The 14334-nt window shown below is 41.2% G+C and overlaps 1 protein-coding gene across 1 annotated transcript in view; it reads right to left on the bottom strand.

The window, feature by feature from the left end:
• The window catches only part of esamb (endothelial cell adhesion molecule b), a 48885-nt gene extending 34551 nt beyond the window's left edge, over positions 1 to 14334 (bottom strand). The window contains exon 1 of the mRNA XM_030067748.1: positions 14186 to 14334. Within this exon, the coding sequence (XP_029923608.1) occupies positions 14186 to 14240 (55 nt within the window). The 5' untranslated portion in view covers positions 14241 to 14334. The remainder of the gene's footprint in view (positions 1 to 14185) is intronic.

Below are 14334 nucleotides of genomic sequence, written 5' to 3'. Positions count from 1 at the left end.
CAGAAACATATTTCAATAAATACATCCACAGGAGATGCATAACAGCCATTTGCAGGTAAAGTGTGGACTGACAACAACACAATCTAATTTTTGCCCGAAGGACAAGCATATCTGACCAAGAATACTGAAACGTCCAGTTCTGAGCGCCAGGACAAGATGGCAGGCTGCACCAAATGAAAGGCGGCATTCTGGGAGCCGGGACCAGCGGCTCCTGGGAATCTAGCCTTCAGGTGACCAAACTACAGGAAGACTGCAGGATGGACTGAAACCACAACACAGGCAAATGTCACCTCCGCCCCACACCTGATCAAGTGTAAACATCTTACTGGTGTAGGTGCACATGGACACGCAAGGTAGGAGTGTGAACTAGTAGGACAGAAGACAATCAGTGTCAGTAGTTCATGATGCAGTGGGGATCCAGCTTGGTCTTGTTAGAATAAGCTCTCAATAATCACATTGAAATGATGACTGGAACTGTATTTCAACATTACAGGTTTAAAATAAATTCTGTCGTGGGTGTATCAATGTCTTAAAATTAATTTGAGAGAGAGTCTGACTGACAGAAGGGTTGTTGTACAAAGAGCGATGATGTCGTGAGAAAAATGACAACTGCACAATGATGATAACATTTTACACACCAACAGGAACTTTAATATGACAAAAAGTGATCTGAGATTGGGCTCATGTGACACATCAGATTGGTCTGATTTTGACAAAACTTGAAAGGGTGACACATCTTGGCGCAGTATTTAAAAAATTACACTGATTGGTCTGATGGGGACCCAATAATTAAAGGTCAAAATTTCAAACTTTGAAAGGCCTTAACTCGTGCACCATATGTCCGATTGGCATGAACCTTGCGACACAATTCCGGCCATCATTAGAAATTACTCATATTCCTGATGGGGACACTAATTACGCTAATTAAAGGTCAAACTTCAAAGGAGAAGCAGCCCCACCCCCACAAGTTTTCATTTCATTTCAGTTTTGATGAGAGTGGACGACATGCTGCATCTTGTTCCTGAACAGCCCAGAGGTTGCCTGCGTCCTTTGTGGTGGACGAGATGTAACAGGATCTTCCTCTGGTGTTAGTCAATGTTCGCCTCATTTGCCAGACATCTCTCCAGTCGCCGTTGCCTTATGAAGTTGCTGCTGTTTTCACTTTACACTTTTAGGTGGAATAAATATTTTATATGTCCTACATTCGACATAATTATTCAGAGTTGGGAAAACAGCATTGTAATGGAGACCAAATCAGCTTGTTGTTCTGAGAAGCTCCAACTAACCGCAGGAATGAATAAAAGGTAGCTTAATCCACAGAGGCTGTTTTCAAGCTGTAAGCACTCTTTCACAGGAGAACAACTCAAATGCAGCCTATAAGCAGCTGGTTAGAAATGGTTTTGACAGAGGGTAACATAAGCCAATCAGAGCTTTCTGAGCATGGCACTTTGATTTAAAGGATTAAAAGAGCTTTTAACAGTCAGCAGGTATTTTAATTCACAAATAAAATGAAGAGGATAGTATGCTTTTATACTTTTATACTATGCTCACATACTGCCCTTTAATCTCTTCCATGGATTTTGGATCAACACATCTCCAAAGTTTGGATTTCATATCCTAAATGACAAGTTATGTGATAATGGCGGATAAATTTCAAATGGGAAATGAGGATAACTTATACCAACAGCAGAGGAAACTTCTGATAAAAAAAGATAATAAGGTGATAGGGCCAAAATCATATATGATATTTTAATTTTTTTGCTTCTATGTCGATATGGTGACAATATTGTAGGGAAGATTATTGATGGTTTGTTTGTTTGTTCTTTTGATATATAACCATTAGTAACATGGTTATGATGACCAAGCAGGTAGAGGCAAATAATAGATCAGCTACAATAGCCTAAGAAGTTCAGAAATGAGCTTTTTTGATGAGCCGGTAAAAGACAACAAATCTCAGACGATATCTTATATCACGATATCAATACAACATCGAAATGTGGCCCAGTCCTGACAATAGAGGCCATCCAGTCACTTCCACTGTGGCTCCTCAGTGCTGGCTGGCTGCAGGTAGAATTAGCACTGGGGTTCAAACTCATCAAAACTGGCTTGAGTACTTTTGAAACTGAATCCTTTCAAATTCCTGAGCGGATCTTTTTGCATAATTTGTTGGGGGGGAAAGGGAAAATGTAAATAAGAACAGAACTGGTTACTTTTTAGGTGATGATGATGCATTGCTAAGTGCTTACTTACTTATTCAGTTTTGAGAAGTGACATCACTGTGTGGGTGGGGAGGATTAGCCTAAGGATTTTTGCTAACTTGGAACCGTTTCAAAATAAAAACAGATAACGGATCCTGCCCCTCAGTAGAATACTGTCTATAGCTGTCAGTACAATCGTTCGAGCTCTTCTGATGGACTTCAACTTCTACCGCACTTCTTCACTGGAGTATAAGTGTGTGGTGTAGGTGTGGGTGAGTACATACCAGGTACAGACTGACTGCCCACTGGTCACAATCAGCCAATAAATTATTATAAATTAATAATAACTTATTAGTTGTGTTTTTTTTTTTTTTACATGTGGAAAGGCCAGCTATGTCATGTTGATACAAAGTGCTAATATTTGAATTTGATGTTGAAGTTAATGTGCAATCCTCAAGATGGGCTAGTTCCATGTGTCAGACTTGACCAAATTAAACTTTTGTCAGTACTTACTTTTCATGCTTTTAACTGAAGGTAATGTTTTTTTTTTGTTTGTTTGTTTGTTTATTTAATTCAAACATTAAACAGTTATGAGTGTGTGTGGTTGATTTGTGTTGATGGAGTCATGCGCCTTTTGTGATTGGCCACGCCCACCACCACACTCCATTTTGGCCAGTCAGCATGGCAGATTAATCGGCTCTTCCTTGCCCCACGACCAAGCTTACTGCAAAGTTTTGCGATGATGCGTGAATCAGTTTGGAAGTTATGCACCTTTTAGTGACAGGCCACGCCCACTGCCCCGCCCCATTTTGGCCAATCAGCATGAAAATGTAATCAACTCTTTCTTGGCGCGTGACTAACCTTTCCACAATGTTTTGTGCAGAGCCATTCATACCTTTTTGAAATATCCTGCAAACACACTAACAGACAAACACACAGATTGGGGCAAAAATATAACCCCGTCCAACTCTGCTGGTTGAAGTGTAAATCAGCAATCATAATTCATATCAGTCGAATTAACAGATCATCTGTCAATTAGTTTAAAAACAGGTTTACGTGATCAGACAAGCTATAAGTGAACTGAAAAACAGTAGAAAATTGAGAGTACATTTTTACTGGATATTTGGGGAAAATCACTGACATCAACCCTGTAAGTGCAAGATTAGTGTTATTGGAAGAGGCCAGGTAACACTACTTCCACTCGAGTAATAAAATGATTTTTGCCACTTCCAGTACAGAAAAGCATTATGTGTGATTCCCCTGGGGGTTAACAACAACAATCTGTGTTTTTGGTGCAAATTGCAAGTACTTTTATTTATTTATTTATTTAGTTTGAAATAAAAGGCCTCACATTTTCACTCCTCTGTGTTAGGTGTGTCATAATTTTTCCGTGTGAAAAAAGCTGTCAACAAAAATGGCATGAGTGTTGTATTTTTTTTTTTTTTTTTTTTTTTTAAATGAAACATGTCCTCTGCAACTCTGGGGGATTTCAGTGTAACTAGACTTGTCCTGTATTCAGTGAAATCACTGGTGTGCAGTGTTTAAACTGTCCACGTTGTGCTATAATCCTCTTGGACAGGGATACAGTCCTTGCAGAAAGGTCTAACATTAGTGGTGCTGCTAAAGAAAACACTTCATGCACCAAACCTCCTCTGGTCATAATAACAGTGTCTAGAGAGGGCCACTGACAGGAATGTCACTTAACGTGATGCCGGGGTCATTACCCTGCCTGGCTACAATTCTCCGTCACTCCAAAGACCCAATTATTCTTTGGTTTGACAGGATCAGTGAGAATGTAAAATACAATACTGTGTGGCCTTTCATTCTGCTTGGTTTGTTGCTTCTATTTTGAACATCAAAACCCTGAGGTATTCATTCTAATGGCAATTGCCACACTACCAGAGGGACAAAACAGAGTGAAAATGTGATCCACAAAGTAAATTGATGTTACAGCTAGAATAAGCACCTCAGGCTTTGAAAACCAAGCAATAGGCTTTCCGGTCACAACAATGTGGGTTACAGAGGGATCTGTGGGATGGAGATACAAGAATTGGTATTTAGGCTAACAAAGACCACTGCATTGTTACTTCACTAATCTTCATCAATCTGGCAGCGGATAAAGTAAATAACTTTTAGTAAATGCACATGAAAGAAAAAAGATTATGGCAGGTATTCAATAAGTGGATATAGAGGAGCCACAGAAAATAAAGCAGCAACCTTTCCTTTTTAGTAAGCACTGCATGAGAGAGAGAGAGAGAGAGAGAGAGAGAGAGAGAGAGAGAGAGAAAGAGTCATATTTTAATCTGTGAGGAAGAAAAACCACTTCCAGTGCGGCTGAGTTGCCACAGCTCCACAGGATCAAGCCAGGAGACCTTCTATAGCCTCACATAACCACGCCTGAAGCCTCTAAGACCAGGTTACACCTAAAACCAGATGACAACATTAATCTGGTCACTACAACCCTCCCCTCCATCTGGCCATGGCAGTCTTGCAACAGGAGAAAGGAGCGAGGATGCCTCTCACTCCTCAATGAATACTAATCTCTCATCTCCACACAGACAAAATCATCCCTCTTCCTCTATTCCAGAAAGGCCAATTCTGCCCTCATACACTGAAAAAAAACCCCCATCTAGCTCTGTTCTGCAGGCCTATCATCTACCATTTCAAAAGTAACCAATCTCCAACACCAGCTTGCCTACAAACCCTTTGGAGCCTATTACAACCACTGAAAAAAAAAAAAATCTCTTATTGCTCCACTATAACAGCCATTAAAATCTTCCATCTTCTTAGTGCAAAACTCATCTTCTGCTGCCATCAGAGAGCCCATTTCCTATGTGCACAGCAAAGTCAAAAGAATAAAGCTGTTTTTTTTACAGTCCGCTGGTTTTCATGCCTTTTACCATTACAAATCAATTTTCCTCTTTGGATAAAAGCAAACACTTTAAAATGCTGATGAGACAGGTTTCTACAGTTATATTGCTTGTAACACAAAAAAGGGGCTTCTCTGTCTTCGTGAGCTCTAGTGAACACATCCCCACTACACACACACACACACACACACACACACACGCTCCAACAATTACAGTCATGACACTCCTTTGCAATTAGAAGAACAGGGAAATTGTGATGAATTGCGAATAACCCTGAAATTAAATTTCAGCAGCTCACAACTAGCCTCTTAGCCACAGCACTGGAACCATGAACACCTGCATTTAGTCTGACAGGATTATATATCTCAAACAGCAAGAAAAAGGCCTCTTGGCGAATCAAATGCAGCAGGAGACGTTTGATTATAGTCTTGTGTTTAGTGTTGGTCCTGTGTGTGTGTGTGTGTGTGTGTGTGTGTGTGTGTGTGGTATGCCTGATCTCTGGAGCTCACACACTGACGCACTATCAGAGCAAAAGTCTCATTTAAAGAGGGAATGTACCTCATTAGTGTGTGCCATTTTCCCAGGGTGCACCTGGTCTAAATCATCACGACCCTCGCCTACGCTGGGGTGTGAATGACACACTCCTCTAAGATGCATCATTTATGGGTTTTGCTCAGCAGGGAAGCCTAAGGCTAGGCTAGTATAAATATGAGATATCTTGTCTGCATGCTTTCTTCTGTGCAGGACGATGACAGTCCGGATGCTATATGACAGCAGAAATAACACTGCACCGAGGCCAAAGGAAGGAGTAAACTATCTAATTGGCGGAAAGGGAAAATTGTGACAGTCCCAAGCTGAGTGTCGTCATCACCTTGGTGGCCAAGCCGGTCTGGTCACTGCAGGCTTCATCATTAGCCACACAAAGATCTGAAATGGATGGAGGAGCAAAGGGGAAACACCCCTGTCAGGCTGCAGCGTGAGCAGCTTTAGTAAGCCTCTGTTGCGCATCACTGCACTGAGTCTTTAATTGATGGTTCATTGTGTTAGGTCATGTAATTTACTCCATAAAGGACAGAGAAAACAACTGTTCAGTGTTGAATATAGTAGCCCTCAGGTGCTCTTGAAGGAAAAGTCAAGACTAGAAAAGACACAGGACGAGAGGAACCGACATCAGGCACACAGCGAAGTACGTTACAAAACTCTTACTAGAAATGTGGCGCATTTTAATACATTTAAAAAAAAAAATCAACAACCAGTTTTGACCTCACAGATTCATCAGGGCATCGTCAGAGAGGGGGGGGTCACGGTGGACACTCAGTCGCCCCAATTCTAATAATGTTATTTTAATGAACACTCCTGCTCTCTGCCTGCGTGCCTCGGGCTGGGAACCGAACGTACCCACCAAATTGCTTTGATGTTATCAGGCATCGAAAAACGCCATGGTACCAAGATCTAATAATGCTGGTGATTGGCTGTCCAACGGTACATGTCGTAGAGGCAGGCAGGAAAAAAACACGACATTACATCTAGAGGTGTTGTAAAACTGATTTCATAATGAGATTTTATAAGATTGGTATAGAAAAAAAGTATTGTTCAGAGACTGGTATTGGTAGTGGCACCAGCGTTGAAAATTTCTGAACGATCCCCAGCCCTAAGTGTGCCTTGTCTATATGCATCTCTATCATCTCTGTGTACCAAAAATGATAACACAACAGCTCTATAATAGCTTGACACCAAAAGAATATAAATCATGTTAGACTAGGTACCTAAAAGCCTTATAAATATTTATATGTATCCAATGCATGAAATAACTTGGTGAGCAGTGGGACTTAATGAGGTGAAATATTGACTCTGTCAATGAGATCAGTTGTGGTTGCTTTGTGGGGCGCACAGATAATTGCCCAGATGCTAACTTGCATTAGCCTTCCTGACGATTCATGCTGAGAGGATCCACCCCCAGCGCCTCGGTTACTCTTCTTGTTAACTTCAGTCACATGAAGACAAACACGGGGAATCTCGCTCACACTGGACAGGATTTTCAAACTAATATATTACTATCAACTGAACTGTTGCTTTTTCCATTAAGGAGAACCATTTGGGGGCAAAACAAACAAAAAACACACTCAAATAAAATGTTCTGAGACATACCAATGTGGACTCAGGTTTCATAAGCGTACTAATAATCGGATTTTATGTTGCTGCTTCTGAGCTTTCCAATTCAAGAGAAAAATTACAGTCTAACTGACCACATTTCTCAGGAAAGACAACAATGTACAGGAAAATAGTTAACGCATCATTTTCAAGTATCTGGATGTATCTGGATCTACTACTACCATTAATAATAATGATAATAATTCAAGCTATATATGTTCAGTCGGCCACACAGAGATGTTTAGAGATGCAGTGTTGTCTTTTCACAACCTGTCAGCTCTGTCATTCTAGACAAGCCTGTTTCTTTCTATTAGGATCCTCACCGTTATCTCAGCTCGCTTCCTTCCTAAATGCTGCACCGTACCAGCGACCTATCATCTGTCATCTGTTATCTGCTATTGCTGCATGTGCCACACAATGATAAATCTGGGCATTTAATGACTAAGCACAAAATAATATGAAAAATACGTTCCTTGCTGAGCTTGTTATTGTAACAACAATGTTCATGGTTACCTTCTAGCTCCTGAGGATAATTAATTATCAAGGATCTGGTTCAGTATACTTGAAGTGGATTTTTGCCCTGTTGAGAAGTGATGGCCTAGATGCCGCCGTGTTGTTCTGCTGTTCTGTCAGTCGGGCTGTCAGCAGATCTATGTGGTGCCATGAAATTTGGTGACAACGTTCATGATGCCAATGGGATGAAAACAGTCGATTTTAGTGACCCTATGGCCTTCCCTCTCGAGACACCAGCAGGCCCAGGAGGGGAATCTGCAACAACATTGCCTGTTTTATTTTTGCAGAGGCAGCAGGCAGATATAATTTCAGTTTGCTTCTGGTCCCATTTATTTCATCAGTTCCTGTTGGGATTTGGAAATGTCTGGGTAGCATGGCAGATTTACAGAAGCAGTATTGTAACTTCTATAAATATTTTATAAATATTTGTTTGCTTTTAGAGTGAAACATGACCAGATGCTTAACTGTCAGAGTCATCTGGGTCAAGGAGTGGCAGCAGTTTTCAGGTAGCAGATAATCACTGCTGCTGAGTGGTTGTGGAGGAAACAAACATATCCATGACCCTGAGTGGACCTTTCTCCCTGTAATTCCAATAATGCCAGTCACATTGAACCTGGTCTGGGTTGGAATATAGAAAGCTATTACAAGCATCATCTGCATGTGAAAACCTTCCATTCAAAGTCATCCAGGGGTTGTACGGTCATGCAAGCTCCACACTGAGTAGACGGGATCCTGAAGAAGTGGCACTTTGTCCAGATAAAGTTTTCTATGGGTATTTTTTTCAACCACACTCCTGCAACAGACCTGCTAGATTTTGCTAAAATTAAACAAATTTGCCTGAAAATAAAGAATATGACTAAAAGAAACCAGCATCAGTTTCAACAAATTCCCAGCAGCACCCACTTGTCTCAACATTACACTGTTGAAGGCTCCTTGAAACTGAAATTAGAGCTCAGTTCATGACATGCAGCTCTGACAAAAAAGCAAATCTGGGTGGGAGTTGAGTCACAAGTTGAAATGCGGGATTGTGCACTGAGTTGGTGACGATGCCAGTCAATGCCCAGTGGTAACAACAGATTACAAAGCCAGCAGGAGATGCACTAACAGAATCAAAGAAGCGCCGATGAGATATGATTTTAGTCAAACAGGTTTTATAACCAGACCTGGGATCATCACACCTTCTGCTGAAATCACCTGCATGCCAATCTCCTGTAAAGATAAACTAACGAGCCCCCTGCACCCTGGTCACTCTCACTAAGAAACGTCAATCAAAACGTTACGCCACCACATACAGGATGAGCTAAGCTGCACAGAGCATTTACAAGAGGAAAAGAGAGCAAATATTTTTGGCTGTTTTGAGAAGAAACTATTCACAGGCTCCAGAGGTGTCTATCAGTCGCATGTCACATCACCGATTGGTTTTTAGTCCTCTCGCTTCTTGTTTTGACAACGGATTTCTCAGGTTCATGAACTGAGAAGTAGGGATGAATGTTCACCTGAAGTTTGCGTCTTTTTAACTCACACGATTTCACCATCGCCCTCAACATTGCTGTTAATTTCATTAAAAATCTTGTTCAAAGTTTCAGATATTCATGAGCTGTAACAATGGCTTATTTTCTGACTCTTTTTACACTTAAAAAGGAACCCTAGACAAGGCATTTTCATGGGCAGCTGGGAAAATGTGCATGGCTAAAATGCAATTAGATAGGGAGATTACCTTCTTAACCTTAAGTGACAAGTTGCACACGGTGCTGAGAGAAGGGAAATTTCAAGAGTGTAATTATAGTGTGCATGATATCCGCATGAAGTCAAAAGCCTCAGAATCTTTTATGTGTGTAATGTTAGGTCTCTGCAGTAGCCTACCAGGTGTGCTTTTATTATGCAGAAGGTTTTTAAAAAAATCTGTCCCTAAATTTGCAGTCAAATCACAACAAAACTGTCAAAGATAATTTCACTCTTGAGTGTAAAACTCAACACCGTGCCAGCGTTTAATATCATCCACACCCATCAGATTTAATTTAACATATTTAGATCGTTTTGATCACCTGCCCCAGAGTCACATCAGCTCAACAAAGACGAACAAACGACACGCCGATCAACACTTGTCAACTTCAACCACTGGAACTGTCGCTAGGAAATCAACACTTCTGAACACTGGAACATTTTCCTGTGTGGATGTCGGATAACGTCGTCAATTATCAGAAAGCTGAACAAACAGCAGCTGTTGCGCGCGGTACAATCGAATCCGTGCACCACTGCCCTCTTTACTGTGTGGCAACCATGTGCCAATTAGTTTGACCTAGTTTTACATAAGAGAATTCTTTAGATAACACTGGTTTGTTCTGCCTCCAGTCAGTGTCTACATCCTCAAAGCTTACTGCCACTACAAGGATCTGTGGTGTGTTTATGGTACACAAAGAAAGACGACCGTGGTCCTATAGGCTGTGCGAGAGAGTCTAGGAAAGTAACACACTCCGCAGAGGTCACTTTAATCCCAGCCAAACACGTTAGGAGCCAGGTCTTCGTCACCAGTCAGTCACGCTTTAATCTCATCAGTAAAGACCACTAGTGAGTGTGTGCCTTGTTGTTGCGTAGTTAGAACGGCAGGGCAAATCAGCGGATTACAAATCCCTTTTTTGACTCCAGCATTTGTAACCACAATACTCTTCATGGTCGGTGCAGGGAATGGCTGCACACGTGTGACTCGGTTTGTAAAGGGAGGTTAAATCTCTGAAAACTTTATGTGGTAATTATCCATTTTGGTAGCTTAAGGGCAAATTTAGGAGTTTATGCACAGATGCGAAACACCTTGCATATTAAGTCAGCCATGCTTCTCTGCAACCGTCCCGACTCTCTCTCTGTGACTTGTTAACCAGGGTAGGTGTGTCACAAATACTGAGCAGCTGCATCTTACGTTGGGCAGGTAGAGAGGAATGAGGCATTCTTGTCTCATGTCTTGAGGCTTTTCACTGGCTTACAAGATAAGATCACTGCTGCACTGCCATCATGCCTGGTGCTCACAGCAGAGGAGCAGAGGAGAGGGAGGTTATCGATTTCATACCATGGCTTTTGAATCCAAAGTGCATGCCAGAGCCAAAGTGTGCTCGGAAGGCACACAGCCTGCCAAGGGAAGGGAGAACCTCAGCCTATAGCATAATAACAGCTTTGGCATGACAACTTCATACTGATGAGGGGAAGGTTCTTGGAAGTTTGGCCAAATCCACAACCGAGGAGGCTTGTTGAAGTGTCGGTGCCATATGGGATGTTTCTAAGCACATCACAGCGTCGACCTGGTGGAACAGACTGTGTGGGTCTGAGGCCTCGTCCCCCATTGCTGCTGCTGCTATTATCTTTAGATCCCACCATCAGCAGCAGCGTCCGAGCACAACTAGTCTCTCTTTTTGAACACCCACACCAAGGTAAGTAAAAAGGCTCCCAAATGCCGGGGTGGACAAACTGGTGGCAGTTCACCCCAAATTGAAAGTGGTGGAGCCACTGAAAGTAAATTCAGCACAATTAACAATTATTATTAAAGGCTGTTTCCTTATCAGGGGAGGAAAACTAGAAACAGTGCTGCCCCACAAGTTTACGTCACTGAGTTTATTAGCTTGTAGGAAAGAAAGAGTCCTTTTTTAAATGAGAGAAGATCTTAATTTAAAATGTGATTCTACTGTTTTTTGTGCAAAAGACAAACTGCTTTGAACGAGCACCATGATAACCGATATTATCCCTTACAATGTTTTTGTTCCTGCCACTGCATTTGATGCAATTGTGCAGCTCACTCATTCGTTTACAATTAGTGAGCACTCATAGTGAATGAGCCAATTATAATTGCTCTACACTGCTGAAATTTATTCACGACTAAAACAAATTATAATGACACTAACGGCAGAGTTGTGTTTAAAGAAAAGAGTGATATATTACAATTTCTTTTATGAGTTACTTTGAAACCCCACTGTTCAAGCCTTGTGGTTTGAGTTTATACTCCTCCAGGTGCACTGTTTGTTCCTACGATCGATCTGGACAGTTCAAGTTCAATCATTCACTTATGAAAAACTTGTACCAACCCGTTTTTATTACATATGCCATTCATAACGATGATTATAGCTAGCCTGCTGACACCACAGCCACACTGTCCCCCTCTCTTTATGAACAAGCGATCATTGAACACAATAAACCCACTGGTGTTTTAACAGCCAGGATGTAGAGAGTGGCAGTTTTATTAAAGGGAGTAAAACTGGCAGGCCTGCGAACATAACTCCATGTTCAGCTTGTTTCCAACCTAATCACTTTGTCGCTGTCAGTCTGAACCGGGGCCTGTTTGATGGCCAGCAGCAGCATGTGTCGCAGCAGTGGATGTGACGTGTGTGGAAACACCACAACATGACTCGCTGCTGACAGGAAAGTTTGCAGTCAAGCGACTTGTGTGAGATTATCAAAAATGAAAGGGATTCTAATGGCAGCTGAGTATTAGAGATTTATTCTCCTGCTTAGGGGCCAATTAGCTATGGGTCTTCTCAAGTAAAGTCAACCCAAAGCCACTCTGCTCCATCAATGCCACTTAAGTCTATTTGATTCATTTCAAACCCTGTCTGACACACAGGCACCAAAGCGCTGAAACCGTGTGATTTATGAAATGACAAGTTTCTGACAGTTTCCCCTCACTCAGCTGACGTCAGCAGTGCTGGTGACGACGCTGAATCATATCATTTGATCATCAAAGCAACTCACGGAAAAATTCCAACTTGCTCCTCATTGAGCTGCAAAATGATTTCAATTATTTATTCATCTTATTTAATCAAACAAAGGTAGCTGTAATGTCATCCTCCATACTCATGCCAAGCATTGAAATACACTGAAAAAAGTCTCATGTCCCTTGTATTACTAAAGTGGCAGATGACAGATGATTATTTTAAGTAATCTGAGCATTAAAAAGTAGTTCACTCGTCATAACAAGAGTTTTATCACTACTTTGAGTGTTACACCACTTTATCTGAAGATTCATATAAAATGTCCTTCTTCAAGTGGATTTTCCTTAATGCTTGTCCTCGGTGTGAACCAAATAAATCTTAACATAAAGACACAGAAACACTCAAACCTCAACATTTCTAATTTCCTCACTGTGGAGGAAGAGGGGTGTTATTTTATGTAGCACCTGAGTGATGCAGAATGTGTGGGCACTGATGTCAACAAGGGAGAGGAAAATTAATAGCATTCAATATATCATCTTTTAATTTGGAGTTTTGCTTGTGATTACATTTAATGTCAACATATCTTTGCAAAACAGCCCAAATAGTTAGTCCACACTGATCACTGAGACACTGCAATTCAACTGAAATCACCATAATAACTTAATATCCAACCAATGACTGCACCAGGATCGATTTTTCATAGGGTCTGTTAATGGGAATCTATCAGATATTCATTACACAAAAACATGAACTTTTGCACTTTTAGTGCAGCATTGACAACATGTGTACACACTGTGAAAAGCAGACATGGGATGACACCACTGATGATCTGACAAGACCTAATTATGAGTCCCCAAGTGACCCTTCTCCTAAATGTGACAGTGACCATAATTACCTAAAGGTGACAAGTGCTATTTCTCAGCCACAGAATTCATGACATAGACACGAAGACACGGGGACAATAATATTCAAGAAGGGAAAATTAGGTGTAAAAAAAAAAAAAAAAAAAAAAAAGCTGGAACTTCTTGAAATTCATTTTAGACCACTCAGCCATGTAATAACATGATGTCCTCTTATTACCCAGAGTACTCTGAGCGAAAAAGAGGACCGTTGGTTAAAAAAAAAAAAAAGACACAACGAGTTCACAGCAATGAAATGACACATTTTATGAACTGACAGCACTTGTTTTTGCATTTGCATGTGAATTCAAACAAAAACTGCGTGAATAGCCTGACATCCTCCAGTAATAACTCCTCCGAGAATGGACATGTGACGGCGAACATAAATTCCCACGTCTTGCATTTGACCACATTAGCAGCGTCTCGTTATCTTAATGCAAAGCGGATCAAACTCTTTGCGTTAATAGAGCCTGTTTTAAAGGTCATACATGCCTATCATCCCAATTAAGCCCCAAAAGTCACAATGTGGGCCAAATGTACGAATTTGCTCTTTGTTATCCACGTAATATCATAAATTGTCTATGACTTGAGAGAAAATAACTTTCTAGTAAACAAAAAGAGCTTAAACACAGGGAGTCGGCACTTTCGATGTTAAAAAAAAAAAAAAATCTTTTCACGTTTTGAGCTGCCACTCTGTTTACAGGAGAGGAGTTATACACATTTCCCTTCAAAGTGCCTCTCCAAGTAAGTCACTTTGGGATTATAAGTATCCAGAAAATGTATACATCGCCACTGAGCTATGGTTGGGCTTCTACTCAGCAACAAAACACTCGAAGCGTCGTCGTACAAATTAATTAGCTTACCTTGAAAAATCCATAACAACAGCAGGACGGCTCGGAATATGCTCTTTATGTCCATGGCGCAACATCCACCGGCTGCTCCGGACGAAGAGACCCGCTTCAAAGTTGACACCAAGTGGCTGGGGGCTCGTCTCCCTCGTCCTCAGGTAGCA

Source organism: Myripristis murdjan, chromosome 13 (assembly GCF_902150065.1).
Source record: "Myripristis murdjan chromosome 13, fMyrMur1.1, whole genome shotgun sequence".
NCBI lineage: Eukaryota > Metazoa > Chordata > Actinopteri > Holocentriformes > Holocentridae > Myripristis > Myripristis murdjan.
Note: the sequence above shows the minus strand (reverse complement) of the source record. Positions and strands in the feature narration are given on the sequence as shown.